The sequence below is a fragment of the Muscardinus avellanarius genome (genome assembly GCF_963383645.1).
Source record: "Muscardinus avellanarius genome assembly, chromosome: 9".
NCBI classification, from domain to species: Eukaryota; Metazoa; Chordata; class Mammalia; order Rodentia; family Gliridae; genus Muscardinus; species Muscardinus avellanarius.
This window is the reverse complement of record NC_137795.1, coordinates 8,525,274-8,545,858: the sequence shown is the minus strand read 5'-3', so window position 1 is coordinate 8,545,858 and position 20,585 is coordinate 8,525,274. Positions and strand designations below refer to the sequence as shown.

General features: G+C 46.0%; 1 protein-coding gene across 1 annotated transcript in view; it reads right to left on the bottom strand.

Moving 5' to 3' along the window:
* The window catches only part of CREB5 (cAMP responsive element binding protein 5), a gene marked incomplete at both ends in the record, with an annotated part of 435,958 nt that extends 426,628 nt beyond the window's left edge, over positions 1-9,330 (bottom strand). Inside the window, one exon of the mRNA XM_080701989.1 lies at positions 9,274-9,330. Within this exon, the coding sequence (XP_080558115.1) occupies positions 9,274-9,327 (54 nt within the window). The remainder of the gene's footprint in view (positions 1-9,273) is intronic.
* Between the last annotated feature and the right edge of the window lie 11,255 nt (positions 9,331-20,585).

Here is a 20,585-nt window from a genome sequence, read left to right as displayed (position 1 = left end):
AATAATAAGTGTAACTTCTTTGCCAGTGCCGCCTCCAGCCAATCGGGGGACATCGCTGTTTTGTTTTCGTTCTTGAATGTTTTGAATGGTTTGGAGATTAGCATGGATACTTAGCAAAAAGTACCATTTCAAATTACACGCGGCCCCATCGTGCCAACACACTGCGCGCCTTTGGTGCTCAATGACGTCCGCAGGGCACAGGACTAAGAACGGTGGTGGTTAGTCATCTGGCTTCGCCAGACTCGAAGATAAAATTGTAAACAACGTGTGCTTAGCTGAGCCTCATTAGGAAAAAAAAAAGTGTCTTAAATATGGTTTCAATTTTTTTAATATAGCAATACCTTTTAATCAACAATATGTTCCTAAATCAATGTTCTGAGTAGATGCTTGTCCAAAAGGAATAACAATTTATCCATGGTACCCTGCAACGATGACAAGTGTATTACAGCACACGCCTTAGTAACATCCTGGTCCTATTGGCCAAGCTCTTTATTTATATGCATGTTTATTTATAAGCCTAATCCCATATACACGGAGATACTAAAGTTGCTTTAACCTTTACATAATGTTTAGAAAAGGATGCAAAATAATCATTCTCTGGCTTGGTCACAAACTGCACTATTGATCATGGCCTGTATCTCACCCACTGTCGACCTGGCTCTACAGTATGTTAGCAAAACCCAACATACCATCATTACTGGGGGGAAATAGAAACCAAATCTCAAAAGCAGATGGCTCTAGACCAAGAGTAAAGACCGTATGTTGGCATAGAAAGAGCTGAAATATTTCATTAAGGGTCGTTCAGGAGCTCAGAGAGAGTCTATCTTGCTCAATGAATGAATAGCTGAAGCTTTTACATACAATCCTCAAAGCATATGAGCCACTGACATCATCAGTCCCTCTCCACAGTCTTCTAACAGTCAATCACAGAGTAGCCTGAGAGAAAGTTTCCCTAGATACCGCGAAAAACACAGGTTTGCAACAGATGTCTCCATGCAACTTTTAGAATAGATCCCGTGTTAAGAAGTTAATGTGCTTTATGTATTTGTTAATCAATCCAAGTACATGTAGCCTGAAGCTGGAGAACAAGAGGTATTAGCAAGGCACCCATTTACGTGCAAAGAACGCGTGGGAGTGGCTCAGAAAGAGTGTCGTTTATAAAGACCAAGACGAGTGCAGCAGAACTGGAAAAAACCCCACAGTAGCACTTGTATTCAGGGACCAAGGCGTTAATAAATGCAAGCTCCTTTCCCCCAACGACCATCCATCCAATCGGTGAGCAAGAAGCCTGCCCTCATCGATCCCTCAGTTTCTCCATGTATAAAATGGGTTTGGAGCTTTGTGTTAAGAAATGGATGCTAAGATTCTTCCAATAGATGACAGTACTGGAAACACAAATATTAATACTGCAAAATGTAGAAAAACAGAACAGAATGCTGTGTCTAGAGCTGGTTTAAGGTCATGCTTTAAAAGCACATGGTCAAAGAGACCACGTATTTGGAAATAGATGGCTCTGCGGGGGATAGAGAAAGAGGTTCAGGGTGAAATGACTCATGGATCCGGGAATGCAGAGGTTCTAAGCAGCATGAAGTCACGAGGGACCCACAAGATCTTTCCTCCTTCCACAAGTAAGGCTGCTGGTGGACTCCACAAAAAGATGCTTTCAAATTAGCATTTGTGTTTATTCTTTGCATCCTCCAGTGAATGCAGAGAATATACATACATTCTCATACGCACTGAGATGTAGTGACTCTTCTACTCTTTTAAAAGGCAACAAAAAGAATGAGTTTCTTCAGCCCAGAGGGTTAGACCCAGTGCCTTGAGCTGACCAGTCTGGGTTAAGCAATGGGCAATGACACACAGCTATTAAAAGCTGGGTGGGAAGAGACTCCAGGGGATTCAGATACTTGAATGAAGCAAGATTTTCCCTGCAAAAGCAGCTGAAGGCAAAGTAGCACCGGGGCAAAGAAGTAAACTGGCAAAATATCTGAACCGTGAGGATCGTGACCTTTTCAAAACAGGGGCTTTCTATGAGGCTGCCTGTAGATCAAAATTCTAAATTAAGGTTTCTAGGGAACCCTACCATATAAAAGATCCATATTTGCAACTTGGATAAAACAGAGCTCATGTGTGGCACGAGGAGTTATCTTCTAAATTATTCTGTAAATTTTAATTTTTATTACTTATATTTTTGTAAATACATTTTGTGGAATGCAGCTTCCTATAAAAGCTACTGGCTGCCCTTGAACTCTCAATGAACGTTTTACTGTAATCCCTTCCCCTAAATAGAATCAGAGAATAGTAGAGAAGATTCCTTAGAGATCAGTTAGAACCGTGGCTCTCAACCTTCACTGGGCATTAGAAACTCTAGTAGAGCTTTAAAAAAATACAGAAGGCCAGGCCCCACCCCAAACCAATTAAATTAGAATCTGATGGAGGAAGGGTGGCAGTGCTTTTTATAAACTCCACAGGTGGTTCCCCTGGGCTGCCAGGATTAAGAACCTTGACACAGACTTGTACTGTTTGAAGCCACAGTCTCAGGCCACACGTGGCTACGGAGCTCTTAAAATGTGCCTAGCCCAAACTCAGATACACTGTAGTGTTAAAATGTGCACTCAATTTCAAAGGTCTAGTGCCCCCTCCCCCCAAAATACAAAGAATCTCATTAACATTGTCACAGTGATCAGATGTTGAAAGTATTATGTTTGGAATAAACTGAGTTAGACAAAATATTAAAATAACTTTCGTCTGTTTCTTTTGACCTTTCTAATGTGGCCACATGAACATATAACTTTATATACATGGCTCCCAGTTGTGGTCCCCATTGAATAGTGCTGGTTAAGACGGATGCTCTTTTACCCAATGAGGAAACAGGGGAGGGGCTTCATGAGGGGAACGCAGCACTTCGGGGGTCCCTCTTCCCAACCAAGGCTTTGCCACCCTTGCCGTGGGCCACACTGCTACGGAGTCGAAGGTGGCACCACCCCCACACCACCAACTTTATCCTTCTCATCTCTCTATTTCTTCAAAGATTCAGTATTCAACTCGACTTCCCTTATGGAAACCTGTCCCTTCTCTACGGTGTACACATTTGTGATTTGTTTTTATAGGACTACCCCTAAAAGCAGAGCAGTCGGAAAGGAGGCTGAAAAGTTAACCTAGGGTGACATTAGCCTAGGAAAATGCACAGAATGGATGGAGGGACTGTTTTGCCAAGGCAGAGTTGAGAACATGATTCTGGACCCCCGTGGCTTTCTGAGAGCCAGTTCTGACGCAGCAGTATTCTCTGCTCTAAGTCTAGCAGCTCAAGCCTATAGAAGTGTTTTTCCACCCAAGAGTCAATGTTCTTCTGAACACTCTTGTCACCACAGTGAGGCAGGCTCTTTATGCTGAACACCAAGCCGTGCCGAGGTGCCCGGTAGAAATGGGCTTTATCCTCCATACTTTCTACCCCAAGGGCATGGACATTAGAAGCTGAACCTGCACAGAGAGAAAGTCTCCTCTAAATAAATGGAAATGGCCGTACCAAATATGGCAAATGGAGATTAAATGCATTTTTTTCTAATAATCATCTAATTCAAACAAAAACAAAATTTTTTCTGTGGCTTATAAGTTTTCTCCCCCTTGGGAAGCCAGCAAAGCATAAAACGAGCTCAAATGTGCTATCTTTACGAAGTCATGCCTATAAAACAGGAACTTTTTATTGTCATAAAAGAATTTAAACAAACCTAAATTCTTATATAAAACTTTCATGCAGGGTGCTAGAAAAGAAATCTGTGGTCAGATCCAACAACACATAAGGTAGACTCATTCAAAATTTCTACTGAGAGTTTTATTTTTTGTTTGTTTGTGTTTTGCACGCCTTCCTAGACACAGCACCCTTAATAAAGCTTCATCCTAAACATCACCCTAAAAAAAATGTTCAGTACATGGGAGTCCTCTGGGTTGAAGGCATGATTTCTATTAATTACAAGTAGCCAAGCTTTGCCAGTCCAACCTCAAAGAGCATGCTTCCAGACTGAACTCTTCCTGCAGGGTAATAATCACCTCCAGGAGCCTGCAGACCCTGAGCTGGAAAGACAGACGTCACAGACGACACAGCCTGGCAAAAGTGCACGTGCGACAGTGAACACAGCACTTGTTGCTTTGCTTGACCCAAAGAAAGACGGTCTATGCAAACTTTCAATGATTTTTCAGATCCCTTGCCGAAAGATGATAAAGAAAGATAGGATGCAGTGAACGTTGTGGCTTGACTCTCGGAAGGCCGTGTACACCACTGTGAGTTCTGTCTAGCTTGTATTCTCCAGGGAAATCTGGAGGCTGTCATTTTATGGGAAGTGTCTAATAATAATAGTGAAGGATAAAAACTTGCGTTAAAGTCAATTAAAAAGACCAATAATAGAAAAATAACATCGCATATATATGTACATGTGAATAAATGGAATAGAGATTTAGTTGATCTGGTCAGATCAAAAGATCTGAGAAAAATCTGTGTTTGAAATGTCAGCGGTCAAACAAGCTTGAAAATAGCAAAGTGTGCACAGCCTGGCGTGTGCCTGTCCCAAGGGCACTGAAGGCACCTGGCTCCTGTAAAGGGCATCCCACCTGGAAGGGGCCTGCACCAGGCTCCTGCCCCCTCTGGCACGCTCCAGCTCGGGGCCCTGGGTGGGCCAGGGGATGCTGCCATGAAGTGGGGACGCCTCTGTTAGACGGAGCGGTTGGGTAGGAAGGTGTCCCTCGCTCAGGGATCTACCCAAGGCTACAGTGCCAATCTCATCACCAGGCGATGCGGCCCGAAAAGAGCTCTTCCACTCTCCCCAAGAAAAGTTCAAATTGGACACCAACATGGTAGTTTTCCATCCTTGTTAATTTTAGGGTAGAGATTAGAAATATGAACCTGAAGGAATCAGAAGAAAGTGACCAAAATATGTAGTTTTTAAAGTGGAAAATGTATTCTGATCTATTTCTTGGAGAGAAAAATAAGTGGCAGGTTATGGGGGAGGGGGGAGTGAATCTGGAAGTAAATTATATATTATATATATTATATATCATAATATATTATATATTAGATCTCAAACTCTAAAGACCTATTATATCTAAATATCTAAATATTACATATTATATATTATATCTAAATATCCACATGTCATCTCATGCCTTCAGAAATTTATGCCAAACTTTGTTTTACATTGAAAGAGCTTCCAAACTTTTAGTCATATTTCTGAAAGTGTTATCATCACTCAGAAACTTCTAAAAGCCTCCCTTTTTATTGTGAAATTTTTTCTTAGGTTAAAGCCTTGATTTGTGATCCCAACAATGAAATACTAATGGATAGTAAAAAAAAAAAAAAAACAGTAATTGCCCATTTTTCCCTAATTACAAAATGTAATAACTCTTGAGTGAAAATGTGAAACATGATCTCATTTTTGAAGCCCCAGACTTTCTACCTGAAACACAACCACAAAATAGACAGCTTATTTAGTTGACAAACAACAACATAAAAAATGTTGATGAAAGCGCTTAATTTCTCACAAAGATTTGAGGCCACTTCCTCCTCCGTTTATTACCTTCTCTCAGCTGTGTGGCTAACATAAGTAAAATTCAGAGCAGCAGTCCTGGCTTTAAATTTTCAAACATTAATTCATAAAAGCATCGGGTGATTCCCATAATCCAGCTGGTGCTGCAACTGGACAAGATAATGAATTGACTGAGATCACTCCTCTACCTTCATCCAAGAAATCTGCCTCTAAAAAAAGACCTGAAATTGCTGTAGAAATCCAATTTGTAAGAAGCCAAAGAAACATATCGATGGGAAATACCAGCCACGATCGCATTAATTCTGTGACTAACAGCACTGCTTTGAAGTGAAGAAGAAGAAAATTGGACAAAAATAAGAAGTACCATCCCAATCCCAGTTTTAATTTAATAATACCACCAGAAGAAAACCAACTACAAAAACAAGAGTTCACATCTTGGAGAACTAGCGTCCATCACACTCCCACAAAATAATTTTCAGCATAAAAAGAAAACTCTAGTGCTAGGTCGAATACTCTAAGATGAGAATCCCACATTGCTAAAAAGTAAACTATTGTAGAAAATCAGGAGTCTGGGATCAAGCAGCCTTGGAATTTCCGTGATTGATAGGTTTTGAGCATGCAGGTGTGGGAAACTGAAAAATAATTAGAATGAAAATAATGTACTATCATTGAAAAGCTGAGCAGAAAAAGTCCCTCTGACAAACTGCCATGTACTCACCACCTATTCAAACAAAAGCTGCACCATCACAGAGCTGCAGGAATCGAGGCATAATTTCTACTTTTGGGGGGGATGTTCTAATAAACTGCTTGGGTGTAAACTATTACAGGGTCACAACGGACTGCTATTTAAGTGACAGGCCGTTTATGGATATCAGTAATTCATATTTAAAAGCAGTTAACTGTGGAGCAAACATGTGTATCCAGAGGAAAGTTAAGGAAAGTTGAAAAGGATAAATTGGTAAGAATCAGCAAGAACTTTAAAAATAACAGGTCTACAGAAAATGCCACAAGCAAAGGAAAATGAGAGGGCTTTATGGGGAGATGCAGTGACCTCTCCTATTGTGCTCTTTTTAAGTTTTAAAATAAAGCCATAGTTGATAATAACATCTTTCTTCAGAGTACATATCTGGGTTTGGATATAGGAAGTGTTTGTTTTTTTTTTTTCTTTTGCTGTTTTGTCTTTTGTTTTTAAGTTTCTTTTCTTTTTTTAGTTGTGCTTCTATTGGTACATGATCGTCTTTCTTTTTTAAAAGAACTCCGTACTAAAACTTAAGCACTTATTGAAGCGGTCCATGAAAGCTCGTGGAAAAGGAAATTCTTATCTGACACATTGTTGAACAGGCTTCAGAGCGTCCCCACTTGCAGTTCACACGCTCAGGCACATAATGGTCTACACACACACACACACACACACACACACACACACACACACACACACACACACACACCTTCCCCACAGAATGCTACACATCCCAGGAAACAAGCAAAGGCACCCTAGAGCTCCGCACAAAATAAGAAATTTATTTCTGAATGATGCCATCTATGAAAATACTAGCTTGGCATCACTTAACCAAGCTCCAAGATTTTTCTCAGTTTAGCAAGCATAATAAACATCATCTTACCATTATCTGGAGACTAAAATCAGCACCACCGTGTCGCTTCCTGCGGTCACCAAATCAAACTATTTTCTTCCTTTCTTTCTAGCGACTTCTTCTTTCACCAGCAAGTTTAGGATGAAAATAAATCTGAGTATTTGCCCCAGCACTTCAGATGAGAAGACGGTGAGACTAGCTCTTAGGAGAGCAAAAAAGGAGCAGGTATTTTCCAATCAGTTCTGCAACCCAGAGGTGCCTCCTGCCTCTCTAATTCTCTAAGTTTCTTTTGCTAATGAGACCAATATTTCCAGTAGCCTTGAACTCCCTCGCTTTAACTGACATGGAAAATGTGGCTAAAAACTTGTAGAACTGTCTAGCCTCCAACTCTACACAGAATCAACTTTGCTGTACGTGTTGAAGCACACCTCACAAGAAGTTACATGCTCCGTTCATGCTCTGGGGCTGCGCACCAAATCGCAGTGCGCCCTCTAGTCAGCAAGGGGCACTCTCCATCCTGCGAGGGGGGACACCTCCAAGCCCTGGGAGCTGAGGACTTGTCAGGGTTCAGCTGCTCCAAAGGTCCAATTGTTGATTTAAATAAAAAAAAAATATCGCTACTGAGATAATCCACATCTAGTGGATATGGGAAAATTTAGGTTATAATGGCACTACAAACTTTTACATCTAACTTTGATTTACAAGATAAAAGCCAGTTTTAAATTAAAAGGGCTTTCTGTTAATAGAGCTTATTATTCTGAAGACGGGAAAGATTTTCTTCGAAAGTTGTCCCTGGGTGCATGCCTATTATCTTTGCTTTTTCCCTTCCACTAATGAGCATTTATCTAAAGAGCCTGTTAATCCTCTGGTGTGTGCTTCTGGTCAGAGGTAACAGTTTGAATAAAACCACTAATCACTGATCACTAAATCACCGATCATTAATCACGCTCTCCGCAGCCTGTGACCCGGGCCATTTTCCCCCTTCGGTCTATGCATGGCATACACGAATTTAACATTTTCCATGCGTGTGAATCGTGCGGAGGGTTATACTATTTCATCTCTAGATGTGAATAAATAATACACACTGCCACAAGCTTGGGGAAGGGACGTCAATTAGACCCCAGACAGCCGTCTCACAAATGCCTGCCCTATGCCTGGCTTTCTCTCTGAAGAAAGTAGATCTGATTATAACAAAACACGTGTTCTTCAAGAAAGTCCCAACTCTTCAGAAGATAAATTTGCCTTTATTTACTTGTTCCAGGCCCCAATCAGAGAGCACCCCAAGCCCCTGTCCCCCTCCATCCAAGAGCCTGTTAGTAAATTTGTTATTGGATTTCTGCTGCACAGTCCCGGAAGAGTTCTTTTGACTTTTATCCCTTGAACAAGTTACAGGGTTTTTTTTTTTGTTTTGTTTTGTTTTGTTTTGTTTTGTTTTGTTTTGTTTTTGACTGCCAGTTAGGGAGATTCTGACTGGATTCTATGACATGTATTTAAACTTCGTCAAGAACAAGAAAGTAACACGCGCGGCAGTTTATTGTGTGGTCCTTTGAGTTCGCACACACGGCCCTTCATCTGGAAACAGGACATCTCATCTTGATTCTCTCGGCTCAGCTTGATTTAGTCAGCTCCTGACTTCTTAGACTTCCCTCTCAGCTGCACCGTGTCAGGCAGGCACTGTATAAAGTTAAGTCCTCTGTGGGCTGTGGGTGTGTTGTCTTCTTAAGTCGCCGCAGGGACACAGTATCATAACCCTTCTAAACAGTTCCCGAGACGCCTCTTCCATCGGGGCCCAGCATTTTCGCCCTGCGGAAGGGGGATTGCTGGTGTCTTTCTTAAATAATAGAAAGGGCAGATTGTGCACCGATCAGGTCCCGAGGCCCTCAGACACCAGAAGCTCTTACCCACACTCCAGGGACAGAGTTGGCCCCGGGGAAAGCTGTAAAAGGCAGGCGGAGGCGGGTCTGGAGTGATAACGGAGGAGGGGTAGAGGAGGAGGGATGGGGAAGGGGGGCGGCAAGAAAGATGCCCAGGGAATGGGCGATTGCACGAGTTTGTTGGGGGCTGGGGGTGGAAATCAGAGTTGCTTTGTCAGCATCTAAGCTCCTGAACCCTTGTGTATCTGAAGCGATTAATCAAACACTTACTGGCCCGGAGAATGACGTAATGGACCTGTATCCAGCCTTGATTCCTTGACACATGTCAGAGAGAGGGAAAATTTTAAAAATCAAGCACGCTCTGCAGACTCTGACAAGGAAACAGGCGACCAGCCCACTCCAGTCCCCGGCCTTGAACCAGTACAGAGCGGAGGTAGCTGTCTTTGGGGGAGTTGGGGGCCTTCTCTACTAGGGCACCCCCTGGAAAATAAATCTACTGCAGAGCCGGAGGAGCGGGAGGCAGCGCACAGGAGAGAAGCAGCTCCTGGGTTCCTTGGCGTCTTGGCCCTCTAAGAACTTGGCGAGGAGTCTGGGCGGTCGGTGGAGAATCCGCCTGGAGGAGAGCTCCCCCGCGAGGTGCGGAGACGTGCCTGGCGCGGCGGCGGCTCCGGCCGAGCTGTCACTTGGGGCCGCGGCGCGAGCGGGCTGGGGGGGGGGGCCGCGGTGGACAGAGAGCGCGAGTCCCGGGGCCCGCGAGGGCGACCACCTCCGGGGCGCGCTGCCCCCCGCCAGCCCGCCCAGGGCAGCCGGCGTCCGCGCTGAAGTTTGCAAACTTTCTCCGGGTCCGCCGCAGCGCTGGGAGAGCTGGCACCGCGGCGCGGGGGGGCTCTGGCGCGTCGTCTCCGCTGCTGCCGCCGCTTGACCACGCTGCTGGAGGGCTCCGCACCTCGCCGGGTCTCTGGAGGCAAACACACACCCCCGATTCGTCACTGTTCCCCGCGCCCGGGCGGCTCGCGCCCCCCGCGCACGCACGCACGCACGCACGCACGCGGGCCGGGGCTCCTCCGAGCATCCCTCCAGACGCACGGCTCCGGACGGACGGACGGACGGACGCGCACGCGTGGGGCTCGGCGGCCGCGGGGCGCGGCGAATTCCTCAGTCCACCGGCGATGGGGCCGGACTTCCCTCTGGTCCGCCAAAATGCGTCTGAGCACAGATCACCCTCCTCCGGGAAAAAAAATGCCTCGCGCCTGCCCTGCTCCTCGCCCGGTGACCTGCCTCCTGGACCGAGGCGCCTCGCGCTGCCGAGAACCTGCCCCTGCACACAGCACACTCCCGGGACGGCCGGCTCCCGCGGCAAGTGCAACCCCAGTGGCTAAATGCAAAAGCCCCAGAAGTGGCCGAGCCGTATTTTTAGGAACTTACCAAACAAGTGCGGAGCAGGCAAGAGCGGAGCCCGGGTGAAGAGACCACGTTGGACTGAGCAAAGATTACAATACATTCTATTTAGAGTGCATTACATCACCCCCCCGGTGACGTCACGTGGGATTCCTGAACTTCTAAATCATTGCGGTCCGCGGGGGACGGAGCGAGGGAGGGAGGGGCGGGGCCGGCGCCGAGGGGCGGGGCTCCGCCAGGCCCCGCCCCGCGCGGACCTCGGTGCACCCGCCGGGGAGCGGCGGCGGCGGCGGCGACCGCGCAAGCAAGCCACAGCTTGCAGCGCCCAGCGCCGTGTGACACGGCTCCCTCCCCGACGCTCGGGGCGTGAGTCACTGGAAACAACCCGGAGGGTTTCAGACAGGACCCCGGAGGAGGCGCGCAGGCGGGCTCTCCCGGGCGGGAGGCGGCGGGGTGCCGGCAGGGTCTGAAAGGTGTCTAGGACCTGGGGTGGCGAAGGAAGTGGGGGATACTTTCTGCAGAGAGAAATGCAGGACGCTCCGCCTCCCCCCAGAAGATGTCCGGCTCCCCTTGCCAGCGACAGTCATGACCTCATTGCAGAGTGCCCGCATGCTGGCTCCGAGCGCTGGCCCGGCCGCGGCCTTCACCGCTACCCCCCCCCTCACCTCCAGGGGCGAAACTTCCTTATCGTGCACGCTGGCTTGGAATACACAGCCCCCACCCTTCCCAGGTGCCGGGTGTTGCGCGCCTGAGGAGCGGCCTGGACAGTCGAAAGGTGAATCTCAGCCAAAGCCTGATTTAGACTGCGCGTCAGAGCCGGAGGGGCCCTGGCGATCGCTCCCAAGGCCTCCGGGCTCCTGGCCCCAGCGCCAGGGCCAGGGCCAGAGAGCAGGATGCAGTGCCTGGCGTGCAGAGACTCCACTCGGCCAGCCTGGCGTGTTCAGTATTGGCCAGTCACCTTACCATCTCCCTCGTCCTCCCGGCTAGGTTCCCTCTCAGAAGTTCCCCCGTGGGTAGCATTCAAGGCAGGGAGGCGGAGGGCGATTCTCCACCCTATTCTAGGTGAACACCGTCGTCCTGGCCGCAGCTCCCACTTTGCAAAGCAATTGAAACCACGTGAGCCCCCTCCCTGGTTTCCCACGACAAGCCTTAAGGAGGAGGATGCCTGTTATAATTATCTCCATTTTACTAATGAGCGAAGGCCGGCTGGAGAGGGTTAAAAGACCATCTGACAGGTACCGGAGCACCCCAGCCCCAGTTTTCAACCTCAAATCCCAGCAGGGCCTCTTTCTAGAACCAGACCCTGCATTCCCTTCCTGTAGGTTAGGGTGGGTAGAACCTATGCTAAGAACTTCCTGGCTGGGAGTTGGATCTTTGCTTAGGAACAGTTTAGCCCCCATTAACAAACAATAATCGGTCCTGACATTTATGTAACATCTGACATTTATTTAGCACCTCTCATCCCAAAGCATCGCTGCCGTGACTGCAGTTTGCCAAGAGATCATGACTAGACTGGCTAGAAATTATAATGCCTTGCCTGGACTGTCACATATTTCTGAGCTGTTTTTGACATACTAAGTCGAAGAGCTTTTTACTTCCTTTTGGCATTTAAGTGTCTAAGTGATCCCTCCCCTTCTGTGGTCCCTGAAACCCCAGGAACGGAACCTTGCAGCTTCCTTTAGACCTGTTCCGTGAATTTCCTACTTGTTCTTTTCCACATGTAACCCTGAAGGAACAGCAGAAGGACGGCTCCAGTCCCGACCTGAATTCTAACCAATAAAGCCTTAAATATGACAGCTCAATTACCTGGCTTTATGGAAGGAAGCAACAGCCCACTCAGGATGGCTTCCTGCCCACATTCTGACTCCATTACCAGGACCGCCTTTCCCACCTAAAGCAGGTATCCACCTCCTTCTCCCTCAGAGAAAAAACATGAGCCCACGAGGGAGAACTGGAGGCAAAAATAATAATAACAATAAACAACAATAATAAATAAAAGTAGAGGGATATATAGCTCATCGTGTCAGAGCACAAACTGAAAATTTACTTTTTGCCCCAGGAGGAATAGAATGGTGAATTAAATAAGCCAAGCCAGGGTGCTTGTCAAGAGATTTAAAAACCTGTAGTCAATCAACATACAAATTTAAGACATTTAACTCCCAGTATTCTCGAAACAGAAGCATGTATATGTGGGTTTTAATATAAGTCCTGTCCAAATTTCTCATGGGCATGGTGGAGATAATTATAGTAACCCAAGTTAAGACTTATAGCACTTGCGCTAACGAACGTGCTTGGCACAGAGCGAGTGTTAGGAAAGCCCTCACCTTCTCTGTACTCAAGAAAGTGCACGGCTAATACCATGATGAGTGCGCGTGCAGGGATTGTAGCAAATTGAACCAGAGGAGTGAACAGGCTATTTTTGCCGGGTGTGGTGGCGCACGCTTGTAATCCCAGCATTCGGGAGGCTGAGATAGGAGGATCGCGGTGAAGAGTACAGCCTCAGCTGCTTAGTGAGGCCCTTTGCAACTCAGTGAGACCCTCCCTGTTTCAAAATAAAGAATAAAAAATAGGGCTGGGGTGTCATTCAGAGGCAGAATGGCCCTGAGTACCATCCTCAGTACCACAAAAAATAGAAAAGGGGATGTTCTGCTCGATAACCCCCAGCCCCACACCACCCTCCAGCTGTGTCCTCTGCACCAAGCACCCCCCCATCTGTCACACTCTGCCAGCAGCACCCTCATCTTTGGGGTCTCACCTTACCTTCCTGCCTCCTGTTCCCCTAGTCTTTTCCATGATTATACAGAGCATCATAGAGACTGTGGTTCTCAGGAACAGCCATGCAAAGGCAGGTACCTCTAGGGCCACCCCAGAAGCTGCCATAACCTGGAGCTTCTGCCCCCTGGAGTGCCAGGACCAAGAATGCCACCTCACCTCTGTGTGTCCATCCCTTACGGCCTGTGAGACATGTGGGGGCATTGGCCCTTACACAAGAGTCAAGGCTAAGCCACTGGGGTGCTGTGCTGGTGGCCAGGCCTTCCTCTCCCCCACAGGCCAGCCTGGCCTACACTGACCTACTGTGATGATAGGTGGTTAACTCCTCAGTTGCTGGATCCCGCCAGAGGGAGGCCTGAGGACTTAAGCAGTGGGTGTTTGCTAAGCCTTTAAGAAAGAATGTTAATATGCTCAGGATGGACAGCCTGACCGGGGCTGTGCCTCTGGGAAGCTCCATCCCAAGAGCTTCAGAGAGAGAGAAATTCTTTAGCCCAGTGCTTTGGATGGCTGGGGCTTAACAAAAACAATACATGTCTTCCCTTCAGCTCCTGGGCTCCCGCAAAAGTGCTCCAACTTAGCAGGGTGAGGACAAGCACTTGGGCAGTATGTTAAAGGCAGTTTCTTGGGTCAGATTTCCCGGGATTTCAGCTCCAAGGCACTGGGCTCAGGATTCTGCATCCATGAGTCTGATGCCAGGGTCGTAGGGACCCCACTTTGAGTGACTCTGTTTAAGCAACTTCTTAGAATGACAGTGGCCAGGACGAAGATGGGGAGGAAAGTGCCAATCTGCAACACTCAATTCTTCTTTTCAATTTTACCTTATTTTTTATTATTGTGGTTGTTTTTTTTATATATTTCTCTTGTTTTGCTACACTATGAAGTATAACGCAGGACTCATATGCTTAATACCAATCCTCTGGCTGCCTCCCAGAAAAACAGCCAGGCCCCCAGAAAAGGCTTTTTCCTGTCCTTTATGCACACGCTACTCAGAGAAACCTTTACTTTTTTTTTTGGTGGTGGTACTGGGGATGGAACCCAGAGCATTCTACCTCCAAGCTACACCCTGGCCCTGTTTTATTCTTTATTATGAAACAGGGTCTCACTAAGCTGCGGAGAACCTCACAGGCTACTGGGGCTGGCCATGAACCTGCGATCCTACTGTCTCAGCCTCCCAAGGACTGTGGTTACGAGCCTGTGCCACCACCCCGGGCTAAATGTTTCCTGGCTAACTAGGAGCAGAGTTTGGGTGGAAACTGGAGACTTTCCCTGCTGACCACCCATCTCCAGCTTTTTCTCAAGTCTCCTGCTTCCTGAATTTTCAGGCTGACTGGGCTCTAGGTAGGTGCTGTGGCAGGCACCAGTGACCTCCTCAGCTCAGCCACGTCCCAGCTCTGCAGCCCTGGGCAAGTTACCCAGCCTCTCTGACTTGATTTCTTGGCAAAATAAAATTAGTTTGTTGGGAAGATTAACCGAGAAAATATACCTGAAGCCTTCAGTCTCAGGCTTGGCCTATAGTAAATGCATGGTAAATATTAGTTAATTGTGTTGTGGCTGTTAATGTCTTTTAATGCATTTTTAGTTCATTTATTTGGAAATTTTTATCCCTTCATTTTAAAATAATGGAACCTGGTGAAGACCCATCTTAGAAGGGATAGAAACTGCTTTTCCTGGGGGCCAGAGCTGGGTGCTTAGCCACCAACTGAATTTCAACAGCTCATCCAGCACCACTCTTCATTTAGTTAACAAAAGCTTCAAGGTAAGCTGGCGTGGTGGCACGTGCTTGTAATCCTAGCATTTGGGAGACGGGAGACAGAGACAGGAGGATCGCAGTTCAAGGACAGCCTCAGCTACTTAGTGAGGCCCTTTGCAACTCAGTAAGACCCTGTTTCAACCCCCAGTGCCACACACACACACACACACACACACACACACACACACACACACACACAGAAAGCATTCCAAACAGGGTCGGTTTCAGGGCCTGCAAAGCTGGGTCGCACAGGGCCGCCTGCTCAAAAGGCCTTCACATGGTTTATGTCTCCGTTGATCTTGAAACCTTTAATAACTTTATCTTTGATTTCATGCTCTGTAAAAGAAGCCTGGTGGGACATGATCGCACACGTGAACAGAGATTTGCACACTGCCTGTCTGTGAGTCCTTGTACCATGTGCACAGAGAGCTCATAATGACCCCAGAACACAAAATTCCAGGGACACAAGATGCACAGGAGTTCAGAAGCCTGGCATCAAGTGCAAGGTGAGCTCATGACAGCTGTGACTGAGTGTGCTGGGGCGAGGTAGGGCTCCGACACCCACACGTTCTTTTCAAAGCAGATCTGTCTGTCTCGGGGCTCATCGAAAAGCACTGGCATTCTCGGGAACCCTGTCTTCCTCATGTTAGATCTGTGTATTAGGCACCCAGATAAGCCAAAAAGGATGATAGAAAAAGATAGGGCCACCCATAGTTCTTTTTCCTTGTGGGCTTTGCTTACCCACGAGTAAACAGAAGGCAGTGTGGGAAGGATGTGTGTAATAAAGACGGCTGTGTAGCACGCCCACTGTGCTACCAAGAGTGAAGTACATATGTGCATCCCAGCTACGAATTACAAAATGTGCGAGTCCAGTGATTTAACATAGGTTAACTGACCTTATCTTTGCTATTAAAAGTGGCACAGACAATGGAATAGAGGGGGAACCTCGGTGAAGCCAGGAAGGAAGAGCAGAGGAGGAGGAAGGCTGAGGTCCATTCATGGAAAAGCTGCAGGGGACTATGTGATGTGAATGTAACATTGTTAACCTGGACACTCAGTATGGGGAGGGAGGGAAGTGGGGAAGGGAGTGGGCACCAAGTACAGCGTGAATGTCTGCCATTGTCAACATCATCTACATTATGGTGTGAGACTATAGGGCACCAATAAAAAATAATAAAATTTAAAAAGTGGCTCGGTACAATATAAAGATGAATGGCAAAATTAATGCTGGTAATTTAACATTTTAATGTTTTGTTACTTAGAATGCCATTCGTAGCAATAAAAAGCACCATGTCCAGTCAAGAGACTGACTATGGAAGAGAAGGAAAACTTCCTATTTAATGCCATAGTGGCCCTTCTTTCTTTCTTTCTTTCTTTCTTTCTTTCTTTCTTTCTTTCTTTTTTTTTTTTTTTGTTGTTGTTGTTAACAAGACCTTATGCCTTCAGCAAACCTTGGATCCAAAAATCATGTGGCATGCCCAGACTACAATCCATTGTCCTCCCCATTTCATGTTTACCTTACCCAAATAAAAGCAGCGGAGCAGATATGACAGCCTGGGCCATGTTACCTGCAAGGTGTATGGCAGGGCCAGTTCTCTAACCTCCCTGAACTCCAGATTTTTTATCTATAAACCAGAGATAGAATCAACCTCAACCTCACAGGCAGGATGTCGTGAACATTCAACAACTTAATGTATTTCAGGTGCTGCTTAAAACAATGCCTGGCACCTAGTGATTACTGAAAGAAGTTATAGATACTGTCATGTCTTTTAAGGTTGGGGGAGAATTTAATAAAATAATTCACATCAAGTGCTTAGCACCGTGCTAAGGATTTAGAATATGCTCAGAAAATGTTGGTTGCATAAAATAACATTTCAGATGTAATATCCAAGTTCTGTGGATTAGAAAGGCAGGGTCGATTTAAGTAGCTCAGAAATGAAGGCTCTCAGCATGAACCGCTTGCATGGGAAGAAGATGTCCCTTAACACGAACGAATGTGCACTCCGTGGGCAAAAGAGCAGGGTTAGACAACTTGATGTGCTAGTTCACCATCACAGTTAGCTTTTCTGGTCTTGACACGAGCGGTTGTCTAATTCTTAACTCTTGTATGTTTTAGTTTCCAACCACTTCTTGAATCCCAACAGGTGAAACCCAAAACTGCTGCGCTCTTATATTTGAGGTGGAGTGCAGGTCAACTCCAAACTGTTGTTACGCCGAGGACAGCCAGCTCGCTCGCTTCAGGCCAGTGGGTGTTCATGTAGGTGACCTTCTGCTGCCGATGGCTTGGCCTATTCGTATATGGAATTATTACAAATTCCCACCCATTCTTATAGCGACAAATTATAAATTCCCACCTTATAAAATGTAATGTTTGCTCCTGAACTTGGCTGGAAATCAAAAGTTTCCCCTATCCCAAAGAATATTAGAGTGTTAACATCCCTATTAGAGTTATACTTATCTTAATGTGTTTTTTTCCAAGAGAGACTTGATTAAGAGAAAAACCACTCAATCTCCCCCCTATTCCTCCACTTTGAGATTAAGTAAAAAAGATTGACACCTGCCCTGAATAATGACCCAAAGGCATAATGCTGTGTCAGCACACTCCAAAAATTCTAGTCATTTCCTCAAGATCAATGGTAAGTGGAAAGTAACGGCTTAACAATAATTAGGAATGTTTTATATATAGGGAGGTTCATTTAGACTAAAACATTATTGATATCACATAAATTAATATTGAACACCAGCCCCCATGAACTGATATTTCACGAACCACCTCTTTTTATATCATCATTAACCACATGTTTGACTCGTGTACTGCTGACGGGGAAGGTTATTCTCATCTCTTTGGGGGTGTTTATAACGTCTTGATTTTAATGATCCTTGAGATTTCAGTAGCTTTTAAAGCTAATTGATCAGCCATTTCTCCTTGTACTTACATGATATAGAATGCCGAAAGCCTGCAGAGTTGCGCCAAACCTCATTTGAATCATGAGTATTACTCACTGGAGAGGGCAGAAAAATCTAGAGCTTCCCCACCTCTGTCTCCTCCTCCACGCTGGCTTTTGATTCAGTCTAGAGCTTTCCCCACAGTGCCCTTCCCTGACATGCAGAGACTGCAGTGTGAACAGCACACTGGTATGTTGTGCCGTTCAACGAAGCCATCTGCCTTCAGGACTGTGTGCCCGTTTAATACTATAGCAGAGTCATTATTATTTGTGAGCAACAAATTTTGGTCCAGTCTCTTGTATACTTCAATCCTGAAGTTTAGAAACCCAGGGGCATTCTACCTCCGACCTACACCTCCAGCCCTAGTGTTTATTCTTTATCTTGAAACAGGGTCTCACTGAGTTGCAAAGGGCTGAGGCTGTTCATGAATCACGATCCTCCTGTCTCAGCCTCCCAAATGCTGGGATTGCAAGTGTGCGCCACCATCGCCGGCTCTGGCGAAAGGTATTATGACTCCTGTTTTACTGACGGGAGAACCAAAACTCAGAGAGGCTAACTGGACTGAAAACACACAGCTAATAGATAAGCTGCTGGGCTTCAGAATCCCCATCATCCATCTCAGCCCGGTGTGGTCTTCATTTCAAGGCACTCCATATCTACTTTTACCTTCCTGCATAACAGTACTTAATTTGTCAAGCAACCCATCCAAATACACGTATCCAGTGCTGCGCTTCTGAGGAAGCATCTTGCTGGGAGTTGCAGTCTTTCTCCACTGATTCCTACATTTGTATAAGGGGGAGTAGCAGACCCGTTTGCTTAAGAGCAGATAACCTGGCAGAGCTGGGGCCTGGCCATCATCAGTGGCCCAAGCAAATCATGGCACTGCTGGCACTGGGGGCACCGTGGTTTGCAGACCCAGCAGCTGGCCCCCAGCACTGATCCTGGGAGTGAGCTGCAGGAGAGGGCTTGTGCTCCGGAGCCCCGATGAGAAGTCCTCTCAGCAAAGGCACAGAAGGCAGAGGCTGCTGGTTTGGAGGCTGCAGGGAATCTCCAAGCACAGGGATTTGCCGGAAGAAGACGGATGCAAAAGCAACCAAGAGTCGCTGTCAGTGGGCTGGGACCCTGAACTCTCCTTGTCTCTCTCACTGCCACAGTTGGTCCTCAAGGCTTCATAAATGTGAGAAGGTTTACATTACGATTTCAGAAATACAAGGGCCTGCTCTTCTTCTCCATAGCCAAAGAAGCCCCTTTATGGTCTCTCATTCATTTTTTAATGGAAACATTTTTATTGTTTCTGCAGATTATTAGAGTAAGATGTGCTTGTAAAAGCCTCAAGTAACACAGAAGTGTATAAAATAGAAAGTAACTTTCTCCCTATAATCCCATCCAGAGATAACCACTATTAACAGTTTGATGAATAGCCTTCCAGAAATTATATTGCTCATATAAACATTAATTGTAAGAATATGATTAAACTATGGATTCTGTTCTCCAACTCCCTTCTCTGCTCTCCAATTTATTGCAGACATCTGTCCATGGGAATACAATACTATGAAATCATCCTTTCTCGTGATTATATAAGTTTCCATTGTTCGGATTTAATCAATTCACTTTTAATGAATGTTCATGTAATTTCCAATTTTTGCTGTTATAATCAGTGTTACAATAGGTAACGGTTCATGTTCATACAAAATACATGTGCCAGAGCCCGGCACATACGATGGCACAAGTCTATCACCCCAGCTACTGAGGAGGCTGAGGCAAGAGGATGGCAAGATTGAGACTAGTTTAGAAAGCTCAGCCAGATCCTGCCTCAAATCAACAAATACAAAGGCCTGGGATGTAGCTCTGTGCTGGAATGCTCCCGAGCTCGTCCTCAGTACACCCACACCCACACACTCAAACGGCGCTGCTGGTTCACGGGTAGCAGGCATACAGACGGTTCTTGGCTTATGATGGCTTGATATGATTTTTTTTTAACCTTAGGACGGTGCAAAAGTAGTGATGCACAGTAGAAACCATACATAGAATTTTGAGTTTTTCCTAGGTAGTCCAGGGAGCTGCCACTCCGATGAGCCACATGATCATGAGGGCACATAGCTGCTATTCTACAGTATGGGTGTGGCTAAGGTGTGATGTTCATAGATAGATAGATATAGATAGATAGATAGATAGATAGATAGATAAATAGATAGATAGATAGTGCTGGGAATTGAACCCAGGAGCATCCTACCTTCCAGCTACACACCCAGTCCTATTTTTTTGTTCCTTTTATTTTGAAACAGAGTCTCATTAAATTGCAGAGGGCCTCACTAAGTAGCTGAGGCTGGCCACAAACCCAGATCCTCCTGTCTCAGCCTCCCAAGTACTGGGATGACAAGCGCAGGCCATCACACCGGGCTATTTTGTAAATTTTATTTTTCAGTTTGCCTTTTTGCCTTTTAACTTTGATTGTGGTATCTTTTTTCCCCAAAGGACTTTTAAATTTTCATATAGTCAATTTACTTACTTCTAGGATGCCAAGACTTGGGGCCTTGATTCCAAAGGCCTTCCTCACCCTGAGCTCTCTACCATATCTTGCCTGGCCTCTTTGATTCCTCTATGCTCTGAGTTAAGCAACTGCAAAATAGTAACATAGTGGGTATATATGATAGAGAAACAGATGGAAACTGGACGTAGTGTCACATACCTATAATCCTAGTACTTGGGAGTCTGA